Source organism: Magnolia sinica, chromosome 15 (genome assembly GCF_029962835.1).
Source record: "Magnolia sinica isolate HGM2019 chromosome 15, MsV1, whole genome shotgun sequence".
NCBI lineage: Eukaryota > Viridiplantae > Streptophyta > Magnoliopsida > Magnoliales > Magnoliaceae > Magnolia > Magnolia sinica.
In genome coordinates, this window is record NC_080587.1 from 22355762 (window position 1) to 22368505 (window position 12744).

Below are 12744 nucleotides of genomic sequence, written 5' to 3' on the forward strand. Positions count from 1 at the left end.
AAGGAGTGGATATAAAGAATCCACTGAAGCTACAGCTGCCAGGAGGGACTCGGTCCTAGCAAGAGCTCTCTAGACCACACCACGAGAAACGGTAGGGATTGAAAGCCTATCACTGAAAGCTTCTTGGGGGCCATTTCTCCGGTGGGCCCTAGGAAGGTTTCATCAGTGGCATCATTATCACCACTGCTTCTAGTGTGACCCACTTCAGCCATAGATCTTCCTACTTTTTGGAGTCTATGCCTTATAATGATCTTATAAAATTGTTAGACAACATGGATAGAACACATACATCACGGTGGGCTCCATAGAGCCTTTGCTAGGACCAAGCCCATCTTTACAGTGGTAGGAAAGGACTATCCTGATTTGTGCCCACCTTGGTATGAGCCATCCATCATGTGAGGCCCCCTTTGATATGAGTCGTCCATCAATCATATGAGGCCCCTTTGATACCAATCATCAATCATGATTGTCCATCATGTGGACCCAACCTTAATATCCACCACCAACGTGGAGCCCACATTTAACGCGAGTTGTCCATCATGCAGGCCTTGGATGTGGGCCATTCATCATTAGGGGCCGACCTTTGATGTGGACCATCCATTTGTAGGCCCAGCTTGAAGTGGGTCGTCCATCATGTGGGCGCTCCTTTGATGTTGACAGTCCATGTAGGGCCCCCAGCTTCAATGTGAGCCATCCATCATGAAGGGCTCACCTTGATGAGGACCAGTCATTGTTGGGGGCCGACCTTTGATGTGGACTGTCCATTATGTAAGGCCCACATTGATTTGGGCCATCCATAATGTGGGGCTACCAACTTGTGGAACCCACCTGTAATGTGAGCCACCTTCAATGTAGATCATGCGGAACGACCTTTGAGGGAGAGAGAGAGAGAGAGAGAGAGAGAGAGAGAGAGAGAGAGAGAGAGAGTGGGTGGAAGGTATTAATAATAATATTAATAATAATAAAGATCGAAACTCTACTGTATTCTAAACAACGTAAGGTGAGTGAGTTTGTCATAAAAACATAGGTTTTAGACTGCAGGCATTACCCAAAAAGGTTCAAACCAAGGTGAACGAACGTTTGGACAAGGCACTTTCGCAGAAATAGTCCCTCTATCTAAGTGAAATACATATAAATTTGTATCACCTGGCTTCATAAAATAAATGCAATCCCTTTTCAATCCTGAATCCGATGCAGAGCAAGATATAGAATAGTCCCTGCCCAAGAACAGCACACGATCACCTAAAGTATCAACCTTTACCCAAGCCATTCTATCAAAATCCATCTTGCAAACCTCAACTCTTGGAACCCGTGGTACAAGTGGAAGCACACCCTGCCGAACTAGAAAGATATCGCCGTGAGATTCCACCAGAGTATCTCTTGTTCCTACAACCAATCGTGGCCACTCCGGCTCCTTTAATTCTTCCAACCATGTTACCGGATGATCAGCATTCACATCAATAATTCCAAGCTTACCAAAACCATAAGTATATAATTTTCCATTGCAGGAGACCAATTGCCGAAAGGAAGCTTCCTTTTTCGGAATTCTATACTTCAATTTGATCCATTTGTCATCGCCCGGATGACAATATATAAAAAAATCAGTTGAAAAAACAATGCATAAAATCACACAATCAGGATCAGTTGGAGGCGATGAGAGAACACACAGATTAAAACTATAGCTTTCACTCAAACATGGTAACTGGATTTTCTGCAATGAGACTGAGTTGAGAAGAAAAAGGTCGTCACTAGTTTTATTCAGCATCACCAACCAGCCATAGCAAGAGGCAAAACACTCTGATCGGCGCATCTCAGGTATGTTTCTCACATAGTAATTCCCCTCAGATACATTGAAGAAGGTTTTGGTTCTTTCCCGTTTTCCATGAGAAAAGACAAGCCACGGGGCTGCTCCATAGGGAGGCATGCGGGACTTCTTGGCTTCCATCTTCATTACCTGCATAAAATTGCCAAGAAAAACAATGTTACTCGGTTTTTTCATCATTAGACCATTGACTGCTAGAGTTTCAACCCATAGTTTAAAATCTTGAAAGAACTCAACCCAACCAGAGAAGGGATGGCTCGACTGAAATACTCGTTTGCATCGAGTGTCTCGATGAGTCTTGTACAAAACTCAGTTAAGTGAAGTCAATTTGGAAAATTCGACTGAGTCGAGTTCTTGTTCAAAGTAGCAGGATCTGCATACCGGACAAGGCAGATTGGGTTGGACAAATAGATCTGCAACTGGATGGTGTGGTTCTTCTCTTTCACTCTTACTTCCTCTTTTCTTTCTCTCTCTTCTTTTCATCCTTCTTCTCTTTTCTCTTCTTTCCATCGAAGTATAGTGCTGCAAAAGTAATGGATACAAAGAGAGTTGCTTTTTACTCTGGCACGCTGTTATAGTTAATACATTGACACTCATATAAATTGCATCAAATCACGCTTTCTTTCAACCTAAATCAGACATTTTTTTGAACTACGAACAGTACTAATGTCTTTTCTAAATTAGAATTGTTGGCTATTATTCAGTTAAGTGGTGAACTAATATCCTCAAATCTATTATTCATGGAAACACATCAATATAATTTTTGGCTGATGGTACATTTAAATTGAGGATCAAAATATGGACATTTCAAATTAAACTAGTGCATGTGTTCAGATATCATACTGTAGAGCACAAAAGTTTTTCTGTGAAAGTAACACCAGACGACAGAATGTTCGCCTATGACATTTTGTGAGCATACACAATAAATTTTTTGTGCTGGTGTTTCATTTAGGTGGAAGACCCGAGCTGTGAAAATGGTGGAAAACACTGGAATTTCTGCAGGAAAAACTTTATAAGAAATAAACACATGCCTGCTACACCAGTCTTTTAGAGGATCGTACATGTAAATGGAGGTTTAATACTTAATGGAGGTTCAACAGATGATGGAAGCTCAATCTACAGACAAGCAGCAATTAAAGATTGTGTATTCCACATTTTGTGGTTAAATGAGAGTTGTGGTCCAAGTTGATCATTATCATCTTCTTCGTATGTGTTCCAAGCTGGACATGATCTATATATCCATGCTCTAGCTTGAGGTGGTGTAAGAAATACATGTGGTCGTGTGTTGCTATACATGTACTCCTTTGGAGCATTATATGTTATTCTCAAGTTAATATATGTGTGTCTTTTTGGCTAAGACAACAACTTGTTGCCCTAACACTTATCTCCTTTCTTCGTTCCTTCTTCCTTCTCTTCTTCTCCTCCCTTCAATATCTCCACTTTCTACCACTCCATCTCTTCTTTGAGTTCTATCTTTCCTCTTATTTCTCTTGTTTTGTCTCTTATTTCTTGTGTGTGACTGCTATCCTCAAGATCGACTCTGTTGGACACTTCTTTTTCCAAAAGGTAATCATCATTAATACAAAGACAATGCAGCAATACATCAACAAACTAGGCAAACTTGGGCATTCAAGTCTTAACCCAATGTCTAGGACAATTGATATGGTTGTTGGTTGAGGAGAAATCCAAGCAAGATAATCTTGCATAAATTACAAAAAGCAGTTGAAAGAAGATGAATTTAAATTGCACCAGAAAACGAGAGCTACATGGCCCAATGAGGGCGATAAGAATATGAAGTTCTTTCACGGTATATGGAGTGCCAGGGTCAGTAATGTGGTGGCAGATGGGAGAAGGGTGGAGGCAAAGTCAAAGGTGCCTGGAGTTGTCGTCCAATTCTGTAAGGACCTCCTTTGAAGTGAAGAATGGGTGTGACTGAGGCTAGATGACATTGCTCTTAATGTTATTCCTGAAGAAAAGGCTTCTTGTCTTGATCGTCAGGCCTTTAAGGAGAGAGTAAAGGCGGGCAGTGGATGCTTTGGGAAGAGACAAGGCGCCAGCACCAGCGCCAAACGACTTTCTGATGGCTATCTTCTAGGTGTTTTGGGAGGTAGACAAAGGTGACGTCTAGACCTTCATCATAGAGCTTTTCAAGAACGGGAGATGCATCGAAGTTGGGTGCCATCTTTTATTGCCTTAATCCCTGAGAAGGAAGGGGCCGAATGCTTGAAGGATTTTAGGCAGATAGTTTGGTACGAGGGCCCTATAAGATTCTAGCTAACATTTTGGTGAGCAGGTTTCAGTTGGTACTTGTGTTTGTCAATTCTAATGTTCAAAGCACCTTTGTAGTAAGGAGATAGGTTTTGGATAGTGCCTTAATTGCCCATTAATGTATCAACTTGCACAATCGAGATGTCGAAAAAGACATCATTTACAAGCTAATATTGAAAAAACTTATGATCATGTGGACTGGGATTTTTTGAATTACGTGCTTAGCAAGATAGAGGGTGGCCAATGATGGAATGGATGGATTCAAGAATGCATCATTCAATAGGGTAGGATCTTCTCCTTCGACGTATCTTGGTCTTCCATTATGCACTAGTAAGCCAGTGGAGAACTTGTAGTCGAAAGAAAGTTTTCTCGATGGAAATGTCAACACTTGACGTCAATCAAGGCAATTCTATCAAACTTACCACTATATTTCATGTGCTTATTTAAGTGCCCAAAGGTAGTGCTCGAAAGCTTGGAGAAACTTAGGCATGATTTTATATGGCAAAGAGCTACTTCCATTTGACAAAGTGGAAAGACGCGTGCAAGCCATTTGAGGAAGGGGTGCAAGAATAAAGAAGTTGGAACCCATTAACTTTGGGTTAATAGAAAAATGGTTATGGAAATTCAGGTTGAAAGAGATATGCTTATTGAAAGAGATGATAGTTCGCAAGTATGGTGCAAAGGAAGGCGGCTGGTAAACAAGGGACTAATGTAAGGGCATTTTCACACTGGGCTCGAGTGGGATCACCTGTGGGATGCAAGGGCACACTCGGGGTGAGTGACCGATGTGATTTGGGGCCCACGAAGAGGGGTTCGGCCGAGGTCATAAACCCATGAGATGTAGGGCCTGGGCTATGAGATAAAGGGATTAATTCGTCATACTTTAACAGTTTGAGCTTTTAGAGCAAATGGTTAATTGTCCTACATCAAATTGGTATTAGAGCGGGTGGTCTCGTGTTCAAGATTCCTCACAGGGGGTGATTAATGCAGGGGCATTTTCGCACTGGGCTCGAGTGGGGTCGCTAGTGGGATGGAGGGGCACACTTGGGGTGGGTGACCCATGTGATTTGGGGCCCACGGGGGAGGTCTCGTGTTCGAGACTCCTCACCAGGGGTGATTAATGCGCATTTCACACTGGGCTCGAGTGGGGTAGCCCGTGGGATGCGGGGACACACTCGGGGTGGGCGGCCCATGTGATTTGGGGCCCACGAAGGGGGTTCGGCCGAGGTCCTAAACCCATGAGATGTGAGGCCTGGGCTATGAGATAAAGGGATTAATTCGCCATACTCTAACAGTTTGAGCTTTTAGAGCAAGTGGTTAATTGTCCTGCATCAGGGGCACTTCTCTTTATAGAGCTTTAACGATGTGGAAATAGATTTTCAAGTTGGGAAACAGTTTCATAGAAGGGATTGGTATTTTCTTTATGTGATGGGACAAGGATTCAATTTTGAGATGACATATGGTTGAGGGAGACGATGCTCCATGGAGATCCCAAGGTTAGCCAGCTTGTCCCTGGTGGCGAATTTAACTATAGTCAGGTGTTACTCAGTTACACGCAGAGAGGTGGTGTACACTCCTTAGTGCAGGAGGAATTTGTAAGAATCGGAGGCGGGTGAGTTCATCAACTTGCTGAAGTGGCTCAATGGCATCAACCCCTCTTTGGGTGAATGGGATTCGTTCACATAGAACAAATAAAAATTAAATCAGTTCTCGGTTAGATCATTTTATAGGTCGAACCTTGGTTCTTCCCAAGCTTTCATCACGCCTCCTTTGTTTTGCATTACGGGGCTCCTCCCGAGGTTACAGTGGTGGCATGGTTGGTAGGTAGTACACACAAAGGTGCTCACTATTGATAACTCGAAAAGAGGAGGGCGGTGATCACCAATGTTTGTATTTTGTGTATATAGAGAGAGGTGTTAGTAAATCATATCTTCATCCACTACCCTTTTGTTGGTGAGTTGTGCAAGAGGTTTTAAACAATCTTCGGAACATCATTGGTCATGCCAGGTTCGATAGAAAGCTTCTTTCTTGCCTGACATGGATGTGAGATCGGAAAAAGAGGCAGGATGCTTTGGAGACTAGCCCTTTTGGCCAGCATTAGGGTCCTACGGGAAGAGAGGAACAATCGGAATGAGCTAGCTATGTAGGTCTTCAGGAGGGTTAATTGAACGCATTAGAGTGGGCCTCTAATTTAAAGGGTTTTGTTGAGTGCCCTCTATTACCCATCTCGTGGGATGGTTTGTAAGTGTGCAAGTTGTTTTGGGTTCTTCCATTAAAAAAACAAAAAAAAAACAAAAAAAAAAAAAAAAAAAAAAAAACATTACCTTTCAAAAAGAATAAATAAATAAATATTTTCCTAAACTGATTCACTTGAAAACTTCGAAGCTTCGACTACCTGCTGACTAAGAGAATTAGCCCAACCTAATAGAGTTATGAAGAGACATACTCTTTAACAACATCAACAGAAGAGATGAACATCCTAAAGGTTTCACCCATTCTAAGGACAAAGGACGATGTATACACCATATGGTTGCAGGGGTAGTCCTTCCTAGAATGATAGAAAACCTTCTAGAAGACCTGAAGGATCCTTAGGTAAGGATCCCTTTTTAAGGAATATTTCAAAAACCATGCTATAGTGAATGATTTGACCCAATTAGACAGAATCAACAGTGTAGCCCCAAAGAAGCTTAACTGGCATTCTGCAAATGAAGATCCTTTATATTGTGGACATGATTTTTTCTTACTGATTGAGAAACCCTATGGAGTTATAAAGATATAAACTCTCTAACACCTTCCTAGAGTGATTAGATAGATAGCCTAAAGGTTTCATCCATTCCAAGGACAATGCATATCAGTCCCTCTCAAATAATGTTTTAGAAACCTTGGCAGAGTAGATGACTAAACCCAACTAGACAGAACCAAATGTCTAGCCCCAAATTTATTTTTACATTTCTTTTCAATTGAACCCACTTGACTATTTGTTCACTTTAAGGGGGCATTTGGATCGTAAGTTACTTTAGATAAGGCATAAGCAGCTTATCTTGGATTCTACTTATGTAGCAGGTAAGTACGTTTGGTAAACAACATACAAAAAATAGAAAAGCATGTTTGGTTTATGACATCACAAGTACTTATCCCTCAAGTCTATCTGGTCCTCTCACATCCACCATCTATCATGTGGGGCCAACCTTTGATGTGGACCATTCATTATGTGGGCCCCACCTTTGATGTGGGTTGTCCATCATGTGGGGCCCACCTTGGATGTGGGTCATTCATCATTGGGGGACGGCATTTAATGTGCACAATCCATTATGTAGGGCCCACCTTTGATGTTGGTCATCCATCATGTGGGCTCACCATCAATGTTATTGTCCATGTGGGGCCACCTTCAATATCCACCAGCCATCATGTGGAGCCCACCTTTGATGTGGATTGTCCATAATATGGGCCCCACCTCCATTGTGGGCCGTCCATTATGTGAGGCCCACCTTGGATATGGGCCACACATCATTTGGGCCAACCTTTGATGTGGATCGTCCATCATGCGGGGTCTACCTTGATGTGGATCATCCATCATGTGGGGTTCACCATTATTAATTGCCCACCATGCAGAGCCCACCTTTGATGTGGATTGTCCATCATGTGGGCCCCACCTTCAATGTGGGTTGCCCATCATGCGGGGCTCGCCTTGGATGCAAGCCATTCATCATTAGTGGCCGACCTTTGATGTGGACTGTTCATCATAACCTTGATGTGGGCCATCCATCATGCGAGGCCCAACTTCAATGTCCATTGCCCATCATGTGGAGCTCACCTTTGATGTGGACTATCCATCGTGTGGGCCCCACCTTTGAAGTGGGTCATCTATTAAACCCGCCCATTTTGGATGTGGGCTATTTATCATTAGGGGCCAACCTTTGATTTGAACCATCCATTATGTCAGCCCACGTTAACATTGGGCGATCCATCATGTAGGGCCCACCTTTCATGTGGACCACCCATCATGTGAGACCCACCTTCAATGTGGATAGTCCATCATGTGGGGCATCCTTTGATATGGACCATGTATGTGTGGATAAGTAGCTTTAAGCACTTAAATTGCTTTTGCAATCATGTTTACCAAACTAACTTAAGAGAAAAAGTAACTCAATAATTTAACACAAGTATATAAAAAAATAAAATAAAATAAAAATAAAAAAGTAACTTATTTGGGGGTATCCAAACGAACTTATTTGGGGGTATCCAAACGAGGCCCTAAATCGCCAATTCAAAGCTTTAGTCCTATTTTAAATTCATAACACAATCTCCAAAATGATGAGAGTTAGTAACAAGATAACTGACACCAACAGAGGAGATTTACATGTTGGAGTCCATGCTTTTTTTATACACACCCTCACACCCCACACACCACAATAGATACTCAAACCCATGACCTTAGTGTTGAACTCTTGTGAGTCTACCACAACCATGAGTAGGGACCTGATGCTTTTTGTGTTAAGTTGCTTAAGTTTTATTATTTTTGTTCAAATATTCAACATTCAAAAATGATTGCCTCTCTGTCATACAAGGACAACTATAGCAAAAACAAATGTTAGAGAGTTCTTAGCGACGGTTTGTTTTACTTTGCACAAAGATGGTTTTGAATGCATTTGTGGGTGGGCAAGGAAAACAAGAGCAGTTTTCTAGGTGCTCATCGGCATTTTAGATAGATTCTTAATTTTGCAATGAAGGAACATTCTGTGGGGATTTCTCAAGGTGCTCTAATGAAACACAATTTTAAATCTCAATCCCTTAAAACATTGGACACTTCTTGGAGTCCACATCCATTTCAATTTAAAATGTTTGGAAATTCTATGTTTGGCTAAGATGGCCGAGTTTTAGAAAAAAGGTATCAAGGTGTTTGGCTAGGAGGGATTCAAGCTCTCCCAAAAGGCATAAAATTATCAAAAAGGAATTAAAGACAGTGTAAAAAGGTTTAAAAGAATGGAGGAATGGAGAGAGATCCTAAGGGCCTATTTGGCCAGTTGCATTAGGTGGGATTAAGGTGGATGGAATTGTAAAAGTTACAATAAATGCATGTGTAAGGTATTGTCCCTGGATTGGGTTTATTTGGAATGTATGCATTAAAAAATAAATCCCAAGATTTACTTTCAAATTGCATTTGGATTGAACCTGGATGAAGCAAAAATCCATCATCCGTGGGATTAGTAATCCCATCTCACACTTTCCAACACAAGGCTCATTTTCCAAAGCCTACAAAGTTAATTTTAATCCCATCTCACACTCCTTCCAACCATGCCATTCCGAATTTCAAAGTGGGATTAGTAACGCAATCCCATTTAATACAACTTAATACCATTGTCCAAACAGGCCCTAAGAGATCCCTAATAGTTGGATACATGGGGAGATTAGATGCATGTATAGAGAAGAATAAAAGATTGTGTTGTAGGACTTCCGTGATATAACTAGAATAGAGGAAATCCCTTGGACACGAAGATTGAGACCCCTTTAATTACGAGATGGGAAACACAAGAGAAGAGGACAATAGTGTACTTTTCTCCACCAAATTGCAAATGCGAGGAGGGTAAATGCAGTAAAGAATGTCAAAGTGGGAGAGAATCTAGTTGAAGAGAGAGGAAATCAACAAACAATCGAGTACCACATGCAGCTTTATAGGGAGGGAGCTAACTTTGACCCCATTCCATCTAAGTGAGTGGATCAATTTGAAAGAGATTTCAATGAAGGATTCTCATTCGCATTCTTCCATCAATATTGCAAAGTGGTGAAAGGTGATACATTGAATAAATTACATGATGAGGCCTGATGGATCAAAAGTGTTAGTGTTATGTTCATCATGCTTATCATTAAATAGAGAAAGTGGAGGTTAAAGACATCTGCCTTATTAGTCTTGCGGGGACTCTTAACAAGATAGCTGCAAAGGGGTTAAAATTATAATTATGAAAGTTTTTCTTAATTATCTCAGTTTTTCCTATTATTCTTGCCGGGATTCTTCCCATGATTGTAGCAAAAGCAAAAGAAGGCTGACTGAGGGTATCTCACCTTTTCAGGTCAATGCATACATTATGGGGAGAAAGTGTTGAGCCAAACATCTTGTGCAAGATTGACAAAAAAGGCTTATAGCCACATAAAGTGGGAGTTCATTCTTTATCTCGAGGATGGCTTTCATCTTTCAAGAAAGGATGAAGAAAGATGGATGAAAGAATGCATTTCCACTGCTTCTATCTCAATTTTAGCCATTGGAATTGTAACAATGTTCATCCAAAAATCCATGGGTCTTCGGCAAGGTAAGCATTTGCATTCTGTTTCATTCACTAATGTGAGAAGGGTTTTAATATTATGCTCACAAGAGTTTTAATAGTATGCTCATAGGGGTCAAAGTTTACAGCCTCTGTAAGGCTATGAAAGACCACATATAATATGCTGGATGAAAGCATATTAAGTATCACCATATGAAAGATGCCACCAGGCATGAAGAGACTAGTTGGCAGCTACCAAAGAAAGAAAGAAAGAAATGTTAGCCAATCCTCTAATGTAAGTTATTCGAGATTTATTTAACATGCAATGGGACTATGATCTTTATGTAGATAAGTAACCAAGAGTACGTTCTCCTCTCATTTTGATCCAATCGCCCCACATCCCACATGCACACGCTCCACATGTGTGAACAAGAAAAGACCCACCACCATCCTTTTCTAGCCCATCTCTAGTTTCCTTCTCTTTTACGTCTCTGTACTAGAAATTTGTTTTTTCTTTCATATCTCTATGTTATTGCTTAGATTTTTCTCACTTAAGTGCTTTCTTATTTTAGAGATTCTATGTTAAGAAATAAGCTTATTTAACATGAGGCATGAAGAGATTGTAGTTGGTCAGCTACCAAAGAAAGAAAGAAATGTTAGCCATTCCTCTAACAAAAGTTATTGGGGATGGTCTATTTAACATGCAATAGGACTTTGCTCTTTATGTAGATAACTAAGCAAACGCTTTCCTCTAATTTCCGTGTGAGATAAGCAACTATGTGTGCGCAAACACTAAGGGCTTGTTTGGATACTACACAATAAGTAATTTAACTTATATAAGTTAATAAGTTGCCTTTTAACTTACGTTAGTTTGGTAAACACCATTGTAAAAGTAACATATGTGATTATTCCTATAGTTTTATTTTTTGCTTTTCAAACTTTTACCTCTCTATCTCTCTATATAAGTAACATATGTGATTATCTCTACAAGTTTTTATTTATTTATTTAAGTCTCTCTCTCTCCATGTGATAGATGGTCCATAACAAAGAAGGCCCCACATGATGGATGGTCTGCATCAAAGGTGGGGACCACACGATGGACGGTTGACGTTAAAGGTAGGCCCTGCGTTATGGATGACCCACATCAAGGTGAGCTCTTGTAATGGATTGTCCACACGATGGACGGTCCAAATCAACGGTGGGATCCACATGAGGGGTGGTGGATATTGAAGGTGGCCCCGCATGATAGATGACTCACACCAAGGTAGGCCCCACACAATGGATAGTCCACATCAAAGGTCACCCCCTAATGATGAATGGCCCACATCCAAGGTGGGCCTGCATGATGGACAGCTCAAATGGAAGGTGGGCCCACAAGATAGACCATCCACATCAAAGATGGGCTCCACGTGATGTACAATAACATTGATGGTGGGTCCCACATGATAGATGACCCATTCAAGGTGGGCCTGACAAGAGGACAGTTCATGTCGAATGTCGGTCACTAATGATGAATGACCCACATCCAAGGTCCATCCTGTTTGATGGACGGCCCACTTCAAAGTTGGGCCCTGCGATGGATAACCCACTTCGAAGTTGGGCCCTGCATGAAGAACGGCCCACATCCAAAGTAACCTCACCTACAACAGAATTAAAAAATAAACTCTAACATGTAGGAGCCGCATTGTGATGCTAATACATGGTCAGTTAATAAAATTAGAGTTTCTTGATCTTCACGGATAATGTAACTTTCTTGATTGGTAGCAGCACAGACAAAACAATGTGGGATTCTGTATAAGTATTACTTCAAACGAAATTAAATTATACTTGTATATCAATAGGCTTTCTAGATAACACCCAATTGAAACCTGAATTTATCAGTACTATCGGTCTACGGATTGTATCGGTGATAAGACGATAGAAGGCGATATTTTCAAGTACGATACCGATATCCACGATAATATGCGAGAGCTTTTTCTTAAAAAATAAATTTTTTAAAAATCGGAAAAATAAAAATAAAATCATACCTGTTCTTCCTCTCCTCCTCCTCTCTCTCTCTACGGCTGCACTGCAACTTGTCTTTATATACTCTGAAATAGACTCCGAAGCGGATTTCCTTTCGAAAGCCTTTTCGCAGGAGTTCCTGCGCTGGAATGCCAAGTGGAGCCCACTGTGATGTTTGTGGGGAATCCACCCCGTCCATCCGTTTTTTGAGTTCATTTTAGTACGTTCAATGAAAAATAATGCGGATACAAAACTGATGTGGGCCACACGAAAGGGAAAATTGGGGAAAGAAATGCCTACCGTTGAAACCTTCGTTGTATCCACCTCGATGTTTATATGCCATCCAAGCCGTTTATAAGGTTATTCCCACTGGGATTAAGTGAAAACACAAAA

The 12744-nt window shown here is 41.1% G+C and overlaps 1 protein-coding gene across 3 annotated transcripts; it reads right to left on the reverse strand.

Annotated features, from left to right (window-relative positions):
* Positions 1-949: 949 nt before the first annotated feature.
* Positions 950-12528, reverse strand: LOC131227105 (uncharacterized). 3 transcript variants are annotated; one of them, XM_058222813.1, is made up of 3 exons: positions 12375-12528; positions 2204-2344; positions 950-1954 (listed from the first exon to the last, which is right to left on the reverse strand). In XM_058222813.1, exons 2-3 carry the CDS (start codon positions 2330-2332, stop codon positions 1031-1033), a joined length of 1053 nt encoding a protein of 350 aa, XP_058078796.1. In that variant the 5' UTR covers positions 2333-2344; positions 12375-12528; the 3' UTR covers positions 950-1030. The 3 variants fall into 3 exon arrangements, with proteins under 3 accessions (XP_058078796.1, XP_058078797.1, XP_058078795.1); XM_058222814.1 differs by lacking the exon at positions 2204-2344 and having other exon boundaries at positions 12375-12525; XM_058222812.1 differs by lacking the exon at positions 12375-12528 and having other exon boundaries at positions 2204-2444.
* Between the last annotated feature and the right edge of the window lie 216 nt (positions 12529-12744).

Excerpts from the sequence above, each read along its gene's own strand:
- LOC131227105 (XM_058222812.1), bottom strand. The coding sequence starts at position 2,419 with ATGAGTGTCAATGTATTAACTATAACAGCGTGCCAGAGTAAAAAGCAA. Across the intron at positions 1,955-2,203 it reads AACCCAATCTGCCTTGTCCG|GTAATGAAGATGGAAGCCAA; the intron begins GTATGCAGATCC and ends AATTTTATGCAG.